A 14,887-nucleotide genomic window follows, 5' to 3' on the forward strand; every position below is an offset into this window, starting at 1 on the left:
TATCTGAGCAAAAAAGATAAAGGAAAAATTTTTTACAGGAGTTTAAAAAGAAAGAATGGAAAGCAAAGATGCAACATAATAAAACATACATCAAATAGTGAAAGATGAAAAAATAATGCATTTTAATCAGTTGAAAGCTGTTCGATTACTGCTTTGGATATCATTTAGTCAAGTTGCCATCTAAAAGCGGAACATTCTAATCGACTATTGTTGAAATATTCAATACGCACAAATTTTTTTAAAACAATTGATTTTTCACATCAGCTTCAAACATATGAAAGCAATAACAGATTTATAAAAAGAAAATAAAATTAATAGACAATGGAAAATTGAAATAATTACACTATTCAAGTTGAAGTGCACTTTTACCCACACAAAAAACAAAATGAAAAAAATTTTATTGCGACACATCAAAAAATTAACTCTTCTTGAAGAAATAATCATTCATTTCACATTCACGTTTTAATTGTTTCTTTTATGTAACTGAATAATTTTATTTGATATTATGCTTTTATATAGAAATATCATCTTGGAAATAATCAACACATTATCAAAAACAAAATCTTTCAAATCACTCAAAAAGAAATTTCCATTTTCAAATGTCATTCATTTTGTAAATAAAAATTCAATATCAAGAATGCATTTTCCCTTTGAAACAAAGTATTATCCACAGAATTTTTCGTGAGAAAGATCTAAATTACCCACATTTCTTATGTTATGCCAAAAAAACAATTTTTCTCGTAAAAATCGTTCAAATTCATTTTTCATTCATCTCTCTGAATCACTTTATGTCCTTCACCAACAATTGGGGCTTTCTCCATCGGATGTGCTTCACAGACAGCATTTTTTATCGTATTTAGAATCAATATTTAAAAGGAAACTTCAGATGAAAGGCTTGCTTAAGATCCCATTTGGAATGATCTCAGGAGTATCAGGCATAAATCAACAAATGCGTCCACCAGTCTTTCAAACATTTCAATGCCATTTATTTGGATCATCAATGACTCAACTTGGTTCTGTTTTGTGTGATTGCGACGTCTTTATTGAAGGTGGGCTGTCCTTTGAGGATCAAAGAAGAGATATAAAAGGGTGGTTACGCGGAATTCAAGAAAGGGAATCCATTTTGAAGGAAATGGTGATAAAAATGAGAAGAGAAGAGATTGAAAAAATGAAAAATGAAGAAAAGAAGAGAAACGAAGATAAAAATAACGATAAGAGGACTTTAAAAAATGATGATGCAACTCAATTAAGCGAAAAGGAAAAAGATAAGATTGCTGAAAAATTTCAAATCAATAGTAATAAAGAAATTAATGAAAAATATACTTTGGATACTTCTTCACAAAAGAGCACTGCAATATTTGAAGAAGAATATATTGCTCTTGATGGAGATTCTCGACAGTCGTTTCGCCAACCTACCAACAAAGGAAGTTCTTTCTTATCTTCAACACTCTCTCATCTTCTTACTGCACACTCATCTTCTCCGACACCTTCTTCTCATCATTTTTCGCCTCCTACTTCGCCTCAATCTCTTTTGCAGAAGTTGCGAACAAAACAAATGACACAATTGAAAATACAATCTTCTCAATCTATCGAACATGATTCAAAGGAATTAGCTTCTTCGGATTGCATTCCTCAGCCACTGATGTTAGATAACAACACACAATCTCCCCCAATTTCATCTCCATTAACAGACAAGTTTTTTGAAGCAAAAGCAGAAAACAATGAATTTGATGAAGGGTTTATTCCACTGCTCGGTGAGTCTGACTCTTTGCAGCAATTTCAGAAGAAGTCAAATGATTCATTTTCTCCAGAGGATGACAAGTCGAAGCAGTCACAAATGCCATTCTCTTTACAAGCACAGAACTTAACTCCACAGACTCAGAAATCTATCGAAGCTTCTTCCCCAACGCAGTCACCATCATTCTCCCCTCTTGTGCGTGTGCCTTCAACCAACACACTCGCCCAGCCCATCCCTCTCTACATCCAGTCAGAATCGTCTGTATCCACACCTCTTCTGACACCTCAATCACCTTCTTCTCTCTCTGCTTCTCCTTCTCCTTCGCCTTCTCTCTCTCATTCTGAGTTCGACACACCGTCTGCGACGCCTTCGTCTGTTGATGAAGCCACTTCAGCCATTCCATCATATGCATTTCATTCACCTCCTCCTTTGGACCGTGCAGATAACAGCTCACTTGCCCTCAGCACTTCACCAGTTGCAACTTCTGCTTATTCTACTTCTCTTTCATCATCATCATCATCATCATCTTCTTCTTCTTCAATTAATTCACTTACAAGCGATACAAACAATGCATCACCTGCCAACAGAGTTCCTAACAAATCATCTTCTCTGTCTTTATCTCAAACACATCAAGTCCCTTCTCTGAACCCATCTGTCACATCGTCTGATCCTATTTCATCTTCTCAAGTTGCATTTCCCCATAATTCTCTGGCTCAACAACTTTATATCATCAAACATCCACCAACAGCATCAGCATCAGCATCAATGTCAACCTTAGTGAGTAAACCATCTGAAACAGTCGCAACTGATAACTCATCTTCTGTTGCACGCTATATGTGCATCTCTCAACAGAACGAGAATTCCACTCTTTCCAATGAAACATCTTCAGCAAGTGTGAACACAGCAATTTCATTGCCATCTCCATCACCATCGCTCTCATCATCACCAACAGACACACCTTCTCATTTGCCAAACATCAATTCGAGCGAAACGCAAACACAATCTCTATCTCAATCACAAATGTCAACTTCTTCACAAAACAATCAACAGCTTCTTCAACAACAGCATTCTCAGCTCGAAACTTCTGCCTCTTCTTGGAGTCAGTCTCAACCGTCTCCTTTCCCTTCCTCTTCTCTTTCTTCTCCAACCACTTCTCCAAAGGCACCTTCATATCAGGCCAACAAACCCCCACTCACTTACATCCCTCCACAGCACAACCAGATCCAAAGCCAAAGCCAAAGTCAAACTCAAACACCTCCAAAAAGCTTCTCATTCAACCAGCCTTCTGTCATCAGCGCCTTCCCCACCCCTGTCTCAATCGGACAAGGATTATCCAAAAAAGCACCTTCACTCCAAAAAAGCCCAGCTCCTGCTCTTCCTTCACCCTTCGCTTCTTCAGTTCCCCCTTCTTCTTCTTCTTTCTCTTCCTCTTCCTCCTCCTCCTCTGTCTCATCCACTGCAGTCCACTTCCGAAAGACATACGACCACCATCTGTCTATCAAAGCGCTGAAGATGATGCGCTCTTCTCTCCCCAGCGTCGTCTACCGCCACCGCAGCTGGGTGAAGAAAGTGGAGCTGATACCAGCACGAGTGCCTATCTTGAGGTTTACTCCACCTCCGCCGTATTCGTCAGACACGACGATGGAGACGCTGAATAAGGACATGAGTGAAGGGTATGATGGATATGAGGGGAGTGGAGAGGATTATGATGATTATGAAGGATACGATGGGTATGATGAGAAGCCGCTGAATCAACAACAACGACGACAGCAATTGCAGCTGCAGATGCAGCAGTCAAACAGAGGCAGAGGCGCTGAGAAAGACAGAAGAGCTGCCAAAGGCACACGGATGCGCTTGTATGAGATCCAGCTTCCGTCGTCACCAGAGTTTCGTCTGCTGAAGCTGATTGTGAAAGGAGACGTGGTGCCTTCTTCGCAGCTTCTGAAGCAGACATCAGCGCATCAGCTGAGAGGGCGCATTCTTCCTCCTTCAATCAGCCAGTGCGACATCAACGTGTCTTCACCCGACGGCCTCTCTTCTTCTGCTGCCATCATCCTCTGCATCAACGACGTCGCTCGCTTGCTCGCGCAGATGGTGCCCGTGGAGTCAGTTTATTTGGGCGGCTCTTTCGCTGCTTCTTCTATATCTTCTTCTTCTGCTTCAACTTCTTCTTCTTCTTCTTTGTCTGCTTCTTCCTCTTTAACTTCCTCTTCCTCTTCTAATCCAACCGGCACATCATCACCACAACCCTTACCTGTCAATCTTCTCCCTTCACTCAATCTGTCATATGCTCTCTCCAATCCCTCGCGTAACATCTCTTCTTCTCCCACAATTGTGCATATCTTTCTGTTTGCACTGAAGCTGTGGCTGAAAGAAAGAGGCATCGGAAACGCACAGTTTGGCTATCCTTCTTCGTATTACGTGTCGATCATGGGGCTTGCTTACATCCGCATTTGGATGCGAATGAAGAGGAGGAGCGAGACTTTTATTGCTCGAAGGCAGGAGATGGCATCAAATTCTGATGGGAATGGAAGTGAAAGAGGAGGAGAGAACAAAACAAAACAAAAAGAGGAGAAAAACGAGGAGAAAAAGGAAGAGAAGAAGGAGAAAGGGATTGGGCCATCGTTGCTGGGAAGGCTGCTGTATGGGTTTTTTGCATATTTTGGGTGTATTTATGACTATTTTGACAAGAGGAATGAGATCGATGCGAGAGAAGAGGAAGTGGTGATGGCTGAGAAGAGAGTGAGGGAGGAGGCAAAGAAAGTGAATGACAATCATCTGATCTTTGACTCTGAAGATGAAGATGAAGATGATGAAGACAATGAAGAAGATTATGAGGAGGAGGAAGAAGAAGATGAAGAAGACAGCAATGAAGAAGCAGATTCCGATAATACCAATGGTAACAACAAAGACACATCAGAAGAATTGTTAGTGAGAAAGAAAAAAAGAAGCGAAACAGAAAGAAGGCGGAGCAACATCAAAGAAAGCGACGAGGTGTCGTTCAGTTTGGTTACACGGAGCAGCCAAGACTCAATTTTTGGTGCGAAACGAATGCCAATCTCAGACGAAAGTGCAGATGAAGCTGAAGCCAAAGGAATGAACATGCACAAAAATGAAAGAGGAGCAGGAGAGGAAGAGGAGGAAGTGGATGAAATTGATGCATTTGTGGATTCGCTTTCTAAGCAGTATCCTTCGATTCTGCCGAAGACGAAGCCAAATGGAGAGCCGAAGAGTCCGTTGCTTCCACAGCCATCTTCACAAACAAAACTTACTGAAACTTCAACAGCAAATGATCAGAAGACTTTAGGAAATGTGTCTTCTTCATCATCAAAAAAACGGTATTCAAAAAAGAAAGCATCAAACACAACATCATCGCCATCATCCACATCTTATTCCTATCTTGCTTCTGCATCATATCCATTCACATCCATTTCATCCTCTTTATTCTCTCTTTCATCATCCTCTTTTTCTTCCTCCTCCTCCTCTTATTCTTCATACAAGCGCAAGACCAAAAATTCCTCCACACACCTGCTGTTCCCCATCCTCAACATTGTCAGCATCGACAGCGGAGAAACGCTGAGGCCGATAACAGGAGAGCAACTGTGCACGTTTGTGGCTGAGTGCAGAAGAGCCGAACATCTTCTGTCGCAGGAGGAGCTGTACGAGGACGAGTGGCTGACAGAAGAGCAGATACACGTGGTGCTGGAGATGAAGGACGAGGAGGAGATGCAGAAAATGAGGAAGAAGGGAGGAGGAGGAGGTGGTGGTGGGATGAAGAAGAACGGAGAAGGGAAGATGTTTGACAGAGAGGGTTCGTATGAAGACGAATGGGGAGAAGACGAGGTGGATGAGTATGGACTGAAAGGCGGGTGGATTGACAGGGCAATCAAAAGAGAGGAGAAAATGAAGAAGCTGAAGAAGAGAGGGAACTTGGTGCAGTGGAAGGAGAAGATGGAGATGCTCAATGATGAAAGGAAGAAGAGGATGTGGAGGAGGATTCTGGGGCTGCCAGAAAACGATGAAATGGATGAGGAAGAAGATGAAGAAGACAACACAGATCAAACAGCTAGTTCAGCTTCTTCTTCTGCTTCTTCTTCCGCTTCTTCATCTGCTTCAAACAAAAAGGACGGAAAAGGAACCAAAGGCAATTCCAATCTCAGTGCGAAAGAGGAAAAACAATGGGAGATGCTGAAGCAGCTGAAGTTTGTGGATGATCCACAGTTTCCTTCGCATCGCGTACCTTCTTCCCCAACTCATTCGAATTCCTCTCTGTCTTCTTCATCCACTCAGAACTTGGATGTGCTGGAGAACATTCCATCAGAATGGACTAACGTCAAAACATCGCAGCTGCTTGAGATTCTTGTCTTCAACACACAAGTCACCCCTGATTCAGGTGCATCTCATCTGTCAGCCACTGAAAAGTTACTGACAGCGTCAAAACAAACCCCACAAACAATTAAAACTGATTTCTATGGAAGCAACCCGCAAACACAGAACTTGTCGTACTTGTACTCGCGCTTATCTGCTTCTCGTTCTTCGAATGCTCAATCGGCATCACAATCAGCATCTTCTTCTGCTCTGAGACAATCATCTGCTTCTGATATGTCATCACCAGCCAGCATTTCCTCAGACGCCAGCGACAGTTCTCCATCTGAGTCTTCCTTTTCATCTTCTCCTCGCTTGTCTGACACTGCCGATAGTGACGTTGTTGAGATGTCTTCTTCATTCCCGAAGAAGAAAGCGCTGGAGGCGAAAGAGGTTATTCTCATGCAGCGGCTGATGGAGAAGAAGAGGCAGCATCAGCAGCAACTGAGGCTCCAACAGCAGACACAGGCAGAGCTGAGGAGGAGGATGAATCTCCAACGAAGCCAAGCGAATGAGGTTGAATGGGAAGAGATCAGTGGAAGTGATGAAGAGAGTGCAGGAGAAGGAAGCGAGGAAGGAGCAGAAGGAGCAGCGAAAGAGGAAAGCAATGAAGAATTCGGAGCTGATGAAGATTCACACAGTCTTATTACAATCTCATCGAGCAGTGAAAGTGATATGCTTGACGAAGAGGAGGAAGGGAAAGAAGGAGAAGAAGATCAACAGAGCGAGTACATGCCAGATGAAAGCAATGAGGATGAGATGGATGACATTGATGATGTCAATGACGATGATTTCATTGCCAAAAAGGAAGCATACAAAACGAGGAACAGAGAAAGGAAAAACAGAAAGAAGCTGAAACGGATGCATTCATCTTTTGAAAAGGAAGAAGAAGAAGATGACGATGATGAATCAAGCAATATCAGTTTGACAGAATATTTGGGCGAATCTGAATCAGAAGACAGCCAGTCAATTCCACGTGGAATCAAAAAGAGAAAGCAAAATAACAAATTAAGCGATGATGAATTGGAAGATAATGACAATGACCTGTTTGAAAGGACAACATCAAAAGCTCATGGAAAGAAAGGAAAGAAGGAAAAGTCATTCGGAAATGAGAAGCAGAAGGAGCAAAAGAAATGGAAAGGGTTTGGGAAGAAAGGGGAAGATGAAATTGTCAATGACTTTATTGACGAAGAAGATAGCATTGAATTGGGAGCGGACCTTCCTGACTATCAGGAAAGTTCTGATGAAGCCAACGAGTTCTCGTCAAACAGCACTGAAATATCAGAAAACGACTTCATTCCGCTGGAAAAGAAAGATGATAACAGCGTTTTCAACAGAGAACTGACACCTAAAAAGAAAAACATTATGAAGTTCATGGCTCAAAAGGCGACAGAAAGATCACGAAAGAGATGGCAGAAAAACAAAGAGTTTACAAAAAGCCCGAAAAAAGCTCAATTTTCGGGGAAAGGAAAAGATACGAAGAACGTATTTGTTCCGAAAAATGCTCAAATAACACAATATTTCCCTTGGCAGAGAGCTCAAAATGTTTCACAATTGAAAGGAAACGACAACATTTCATCGAAAGTTGACGGTCAAACGAATAGCTTTGATGAAACTTCAAGTGGCTCGTTTGTCAAAGGAAGAGGAGGTTCATATTGGCAAAGAGGATGGAATAGCGAGAGAGGGGGAGGAGGAAGAGGAAGAGGAGGAAGAGGAGGAAGTATGGGCAGAGGAAGTGAAAGAGGAGGAAGTATAAGCAGAGGAGGAGGAGGAATGGGAAGAGGCGGAGATGTCGTGGGAAGAGGAGGAGGAAGTGTCGGAAGAGGAAGCGAAAGAGGGGGAAGCAGAGGAAGAGGAGGAAGAGGAGGACAATGGAGAGGGAGTTACGGAAACAAAGTTGGGCAGAGCGAAGGAAAAGGAACAACAGGAGAAAGCGGAGAGGCCATTCCCAAAAAGAAAAAATGGGCAAAACGCAAAGCAAAAAATGCACAAAAAGCGAGTGGAGACAGCAGCAAAAAAGAAGAAGCACCAAAAAACACAAATTTTGCGACTAAAAGCGAAGCGCAGAAGATGAATGCCAACCAAACATTGAGTGATAAACAGAAAGCGGAGAAAAAACTGAAGAAGCGTATGCAGAAGATGGAGAAACGAATAGCCAGAATGAAAAAAAGAATGCAAATGTTGAAAAAAATGAAGAAGTCTTGAAAAAGAAAGAAAAAAAAAGCAAGAAAATAACAGATTCTATTTATTTTTTTCATAAATATGATTAATTCTTTCTTATCAGGTTTTGCGGCTGGCTCGCACCTGGATGACGAAAGGTTTGCCAATATACACACTTCACATGACTGCTTTTTTTAAGTATTTAAAAATTTCACTTCACGTAAAAGCTCATCAAAGAGCGACTCACAAATATAATGATGTATTCAAAACTGATTTCTCATTTTCGATTTGTGTTCTGACTACGTGGCCTGTTTTTATCAGGATTATTTAAATGTGATAAAACAATAATTTGTTTAAAAAATAAAAAGACAATAATAGAAATAAAAAAATAAACATGTAACAAAGAAAATTGTTTATTTTTGTGGAATAAAAATTTAAAAAACAATATTAAAACATAAAAAAAACATGAAAAGTGAATCAAAAGTGTTTTAAAAAAAAAAAAGAAAAATGAATGTAAGAACTTAAAAATAAAAAACCAGTACAACAGAATTGTTAAAGTTGTTCTAGTTAACATACAAACAAAACAGAAGTGCAAGAGCCATTACATGCAAATTGGTGTTTGATAAGGCGAAGTACGTTAAAAGCTCTTACAAGAAGTCACAACAACCAAATATCATCAACATATAAAGAAATCGAATAATGCCATTCATAGCTCCTGAAAGTATGGTTGAAAGCTCATAAACACACAGAAATGATTATTAAAAAAACAACAAAATTTGAAAAGCCAAAGAAATAAAGAAATAAAAAATAATATAACAGCCTCACTTTGATTTAAAACAATCTCAATAAATAATAATAATAATAATAAAATATCACCACCAAATGACAATGCGCCGAGAGTGGCCAAAAAAGAAGATTTTTTTTTTCACAAAAATAAAAATAAAACTCACCTTCAAAACACCTCAATACATATACTGGCATAACTAATTGGTAACTTCCTTACAGGGAATTGAAGATTTCAACAGAAAGTTACGCAAATAGAAAAACCCATTCAGACATTGAAACAAAACATTTATGTACAAATGAAGAAATGACAACAAATAGAACGAAACTGAAAAATAGCATAAAGACATATGCTTTTGTAAGAAGAAGATTAATTGGAAAAAAAAAAATGAAATGATAGGAACGAAATAATATGACAAATAGAATTATTAATAAAATTTCTCAAAATCTTCGTCATTCTTCCAATGCCATGCAATCCATATCGTCTTCCTCGTCTCTGTACCCGTGGCATGTGCCAACATCATCCTTGCTATCTTCATCAGCATCCTCATCATCAAATGATGGGATGCTAATGTCAAACTCGAAGGTTACCTTGCCATCTTCCAGTGCATAACCATCTTCATCAGTGAAAAACTGCACAGGTTTCATAAAGTCATCCACGGGCAGCAGATTCGAGTCAGCCTTCTTTGAAAGAGACTCTGGCAGAACAGTCGAAGTGAAATCATAGTTTTCGTTTGGCAGTGCCTGAGTGAATGAGTGCATCGTGACAGGCACAACAGGAGCACTAGGCGTGGCTTTCGTTCCAGACGGGATGGCAGGCGGCAGATAGAAGGTGACATGCGTTGCCTGCGCAACAACCTCAGGCGGAGGTCTGTGCGAGAGGATGGGCGTGGAGAGGATGCTGTCGCGGTCTTTGCGATCACCGCTGCCTCCTTTTCCTGTGTCGTCATTTGGATCATTGGCTGATTTCTGTTTGTGGCTGATGCTGTGCTCAGTTCTGCTGGTCTGGCTGCCATTTGCTTTGATAGATCTTTTTTTGCTCTTCATAACAACATCCTTTAATTCAGATAAGGAGTTCTTTTCTTCCGTTTTTTCTCTTTGATGCTTTTCTGCTCTTTGAATCTTTTTAATTGAATTCATATGTTGAGAAGATAAATCTTGAGACATGCACTCATTTGCCAACTTTTCTTGCTTGGGATCATCACATTTGAAAGAAGGAGAAGGAACAGTATGAAATGAAATATCAGATAGACAATTTGCAATCGGAGTTCCACCGCATCGAGATGCAGCTGCGCTTCTCAGAGTTGTGGTAGAATTTGCTGTAGGCGAAGAAGAGCGCAATGAAGTGGGAGTAAGTGGCGATGAATGATCAGTTGCATTTGGAGTAATTGATTTATCAGTACCTGACTCTTGATTCAAAGGATTTGTTGGAGAAACAGGTGGAAAAGGAGAAGTTTTTTTCGTAAACGATGAACTGTGAGAAGAAGAAGAGGAAATAGGTGAAGTGCTGTATATTGGTTTAAGTTTGCGTGGTGGTGTAACTATTGAGCGATCAATAGAATTTTTCGAAAACAATGGATATTGAAGATCATAAGAAAGTTGAGGAGATATTTCAGGGGCTTTAGTGTACATAAATGTCTGACATCTTTTAAGTTTAGGTGTTGGTCTTGACTGAAAACTTTTTCGAAGAGGATTTGCAGCTCCAAACTGAGGTTGCTTTTTCGGGCAAACAGTTATTCCTGAACGAGGGGTATCATCACGAGGAATGCAAAGTTCTCGAGACGTACGTAATTCGTGAATTGATGCATCCGGATCTGAACTTGATTGATCCGCCCCTGAAAACGGCGAAGGCTTTTGATAACGAAACAGCAAAGATTGTCGATAATGGCTGAAAGAATTCTGCTTAAAGTTCTCAACCGTTCGAGTTCTTGTTAATGATGGTTGTAAACCATGAACAGCAGGACGATATGTTAAACATTCACGTTCCATTCCAAGTTGTCTCAGGAAATAATCATTTGGCTTTTCAAGTCCTTTTGCTCCGGTTTTTTTCCTTGGGCTGCAAGGCTCAAAACACATAGAATTTCTTAGTTTTGGTACTTTTTCTAAATTGATTGCCTTTGACATCTTATGATATTTCCAACCATAAGACTTCTTTGAAAGTTGAGGTAATGGTTCAAGATTAATTGAAATAAAAAAGGTAATTTAGATCAAAATTTTGCAAATTATTGACTAAGCTCATGAGTCAGAAAAAAATTGAAGAAAATAAGGAAATAGAAAAAGAGGAAATTGATGAGAAAACACAGGCCCAAGAAGTTGAGGAGTTTATAATTGAAAAGAACACTGAAGACTCTGATAATGAAAAAGAGGAAAGTTCCAATGATGATAGCGAAAAGAATTCCGAAAAAGAAGACGAGGAAGATGAAGATGAAGAAAGAGATATTGTGGACGATTCGTTATTCACTTTCGAACATGAAGGATCCGTTTTTTGCTGCGATTGGAATCCAAAAGACAAAAGATTGGTTGCAACAGGAGGCGAAGACGAAAAGGTTCGAGTATTTAATGTCATTACAAAAGAGTTGATTCTATCAATCCCTGGTTTGCCTTTCCTGATTGATTGTTATTTATTTAAATTCATTTTTTAGAAAAGGGAAAAATTGGAGAATCAATTTCGATTATAAAGTGGTCGCCAGACGGTAACAAAATAGTCTTTTGCGCGATGAATGGAACAATTCAAGTTTGGGACATCACAAAGAAAACAAAATTAAGCGATCTTGAAGGATCAGATTCTGAACTAAGCTTTCTTGAATGGGATTCAACAAGTCGTGGACTTTTTGGAGGAGACGACAGTGGTCTCGCATGGATATGGTCCGCAAGTACTGGAAATTGCAAGCTTTTGAGCGGTCATGCGGCTCCAGTAACTTGTGGATGCTTCGGGCCTGATGGTACGAAATTTTTGTAAAGAATAGCTTTTAATTTATTCTAAAAATTCAACTCTGAATTTTAGGGCAATACGCTCTTACGGGTAGTGAAGATAGAACAATATGCATGTGGAGCATTCGCACAGGAGAAAAAACGGCTTCATTTAATGGTATGCTTTTTTGCTCAGTATTTGTATTATTCAATATTGTTATACATATCTAAAACTCCTTTTTCCACTTTCATTTTTTGCAAATTTTTTCAACAGCCTTCCAGAAATCATCTTCTTCCAAGCCCAAGCAGGCAGATCCGATGGATGCAATCACATGCATTGCCTCTTCTCCTCGTTTTCCTCATCTTATTGCCTTTGGAAAAGCAAGCGGAGATTTGTGTTTTGCGACATATCCGAATCTAACCTTGTCACAGACCTTTAAGGGACTCTTCAACGATGCAGTGAACATCATTGAATTCTGCCGAATGGATACCAGCGCTGCTGCAGGTGAGAAGGAGAAAGGAAGAAAAGACGACTCTCTTTCTCTGATTGCCGTGGCATCGCTCTCCGACTCCGGGGAGGTGATCCTCATCGAAGCCAAGCAATTCCGGCGGCGCGGGCAGCCGTTGAAGCACCCAGCAGTGGTGACGGCGATGCACTTCCACTCGACGCTCCCTCTTCTCTTCACAGCCTGCTGCGACGGCATTGTGCGGCTGTGGGATGTCCGCTCAGGGGAGCTGCTGAACTCGTTCACTGGACACTCAGATGCAGTGCTCTGCCTCTCTGTCTGTGAGAACATCCCAAGAGAGCTGTGCGAGGAAGGTGCAGCGAAGGAGAAGGAGCTCCAGGAGAAAGAAGAGAAGGAATTGAAAGAGATGAAGGAGGCAGCAGGAGCAGCAGCTGAAGGAGAAGATGCAGAAGCACCAAGCTCTTCATCTGTTCCATCTTCATCATCGGATTCATCATCGACTTCTCCTTCTTCAGCCTCAGCCTCTACTTCTTCCTCTGCTTCTCCATCATCTTTGCCTTCAGCAATTGCACAAAAACTCGTCTCATCCCAGTTTTCACAAGTATTAAATGGATTTGGCTTCATCAGCGGATCTGATGATGGCACAGCTAAGCTGTTTGTAATGGGAGAGGAAGAAGAAGAAGAAGATGCTTCGACTAAGAAATAAGTGCAATACATTTTTTTTTTTAAAATACAGATTAAGTGATTAAGTTATAATGGTTATTGTTAGGTTGACACAGCATATTGCTGTGCTTATAGAATTAAATATCAAAATTAGTAATTCATTTCATCACCACTCACATTCAATTTTTTTATAAGAACAGGGAAAATAAAAACCGAAGTAAATTCTAATGATATACAACAAAAACTCTCATGTTTTCTGTTCTGTCAAAGTTTCATACAAACGCAGTCAATTTGCATGGGCGTGCTGTCTCACTTTCATCTCATCCTTTTCAACACATTTATTCTCCCATCTGTCAAACCAGAACTGCAAATACTTTACAAGCATCTCTTCATCAAAAGTCCACTTTGTATCAAACACCCCAAACATCCCCAAATGTGCACCTCCAGGTGAAACAATCGCTGCTACATTATCTCCTGCAGCTTCAATTTCCTTCTTTGGGAATGCTTTGTAGATGGATGCTGGATCGTTTTTTGTTGAAATGAATAGCATTGGCACTTCAATCCCATCGAGATAGTGGCAGCTTGAGCTTTCATCATACATTGTGTCAGTATCAGGGAAGCCAAAGGTGTGAATTGTGAAGTAGTGATCAACAGCTGTTGAAGTGCGAAATGGCTGCTGAAGAAATTCCTTATAACGTGGACTTTCTGTTACGATTTTGCCTTGTTTTTGCAAAAGATGGAACATTCGCGATCCAACAGGAGTCAGATGCCTTGGATGGACCAAATGGTCAACTGCTTTGAGATTAAACGGACAACAGATCGCAGCAGCACATAAAACATTTGGTGGAATAGGCTCTCCGGAAAGCAGATGAGCTGGCTTTCGTGATTGAATAAACTGACTTTTTCTTTCTCCCAAATACTTGGCAACAACATTTCCTCCCATTGAATAGCCAACAAGAGCTATTGGAGCATCTGGATATCTGGACTGTATTTCTTTCAATGCAATGTGCAAGTCATCTGTATATCCAGCGTAATAAGTTGTAGGAGTGGTTATTGTTGTTCCACAGCAAGATCTGAATATTACGCAAACTGCCCTCCAGCCAAGCTTGCGAACACACCTCAACGCGAATCTCTGAAGAGGTGGTTCACTGCTTCCTCCATTAATTCCATGTGAAAATATTACTATTGGAGCATTTTCTGGAAGATCTGTTTTATCTTTTGTTTGAAACCAATCAATGGCAAACTCGCCACCATCTGATCCAATAAGAACCTCTCTTTGTGGTCTGCTTTTATCTTTGTTACATTTGTAAGAAGCACCAGTATTTATGGCAGCTGATATGCCATATTTCCAATGGGCAAAATAAAACATTGGCTTGCTTTGATTTGAAAGAAAGACCAGTGGCTTTCGTCCTTTTCCGACAAGGAGAATTCTTCCAGAATTACGAGCCCATGCAAATAGCCAAACAAACAAAACTATCAACCCGCACACAACGAAAGCTTTTGATAAATTGTTCATTAGAAAGATTAAAATAACAAGTATACTTCTCCAAAAAGAAAATCGAAAACAATTTCTCAATTTTTTTTCTTCACAAATTTTCATGCATTTCAAAGCATGCATTAATGAAATTCTAGAGTTGTTTTTTATTTAAAAAGATAGTTTCCTTTTCACTTTCGAAAATGATAATTATTTTTTTTTCTAACAAAATAAATCCATTTTTCAATATTTCCATTCAGATGAAATTTTTAAATATAAAAGATATATTTGTAATTTTTTTATAGGTGTGTTTATCCCCTTGAAAAT

The 14,887-nt window shown here is 40.1% G+C and overlaps 4 protein-coding genes across 4 annotated transcripts; 2 read left to right on the top strand and 2 right to left on the bottom strand.

Moving 5' to 3' along the window:
• The first annotated feature begins 702 nt into the window (after positions 1 to 702).
• On the top strand, positions 703 to 8,535 carry MONOS_3170 (uncharacterized protein). The gene has a single exon (XM_067873151.1). The coding sequence runs from the start codon at positions 713 to 715 to the stop codon at positions 8,306 to 8,308; it is 7,596 nt and encodes a 2,531-aa protein (XP_067734220.1). The 5' UTR covers positions 703 to 712; the 3' UTR covers positions 8,309 to 8,535.
• A 19-nt stretch (positions 8,536 to 8,554) lies between these two features.
• MONOS_3169 (uncharacterized protein) lies at positions 8,555 to 11,213 on the bottom strand. The gene has a single exon (XM_067873149.1). It carries the CDS (start codon positions 11,168 to 11,170, stop codon positions 9,500 to 9,502), a length of 1,671 nt encoding a protein of 556 aa, XP_067734221.1. The 5' UTR covers positions 11,171 to 11,213; the 3' UTR covers positions 8,555 to 9,499.
• Positions 11,214 to 11,265: 52 nt separating this feature from the next.
• On the top strand, positions 11,266 to 13,304 carry MONOS_3168 (putative WD repeat protein). The gene is made up of 4 exons (XM_067873148.1): positions 11,266 to 11,641; positions 11,689 to 11,988; positions 12,051 to 12,134; positions 12,231 to 13,304. The coding sequence occupies exons 1-4, from the start codon at positions 11,284 to 11,286 to the stop codon at positions 13,127 to 13,129; spliced, it is 1,641 nt and encodes a 546-aa protein (XP_067734222.1). The 5' UTR covers positions 11,266 to 11,283; the 3' UTR covers positions 13,130 to 13,304.
• A 68-nt stretch (positions 13,305 to 13,372) lies between these two features.
• On the bottom strand, positions 13,373 to 14,764 carry MONOS_3167 (putative embryogenesis-associated protein EMB8; the record flags this gene model as incomplete). The annotated part of the gene is made up of 1 exon (XM_067873147.1): positions 13,373 to 14,764. Exon 1 carries the CDS (start codon positions 14,702 to 14,704, stop codon positions 13,373 to 13,375), a length of 1,332 nt encoding a protein of 443 aa, XP_067734223.1. The 5' UTR covers positions 14,705 to 14,764.
• Between the last annotated feature and the right edge of the window lie 123 nt (positions 14,765 to 14,887).

The sequence above is a fragment of the Monocercomonoides exilis genome (genome assembly GCF_001643675.1).
Source record: "Monocercomonoides exilis strain PA203 chromosome Unknown scaffold5-2102611, whole genome shotgun sequence".
Lineage (NCBI taxonomy): Eukaryota > Preaxostyla > Oxymonadida > Polymastigidae > Monocercomonoides > Monocercomonoides exilis.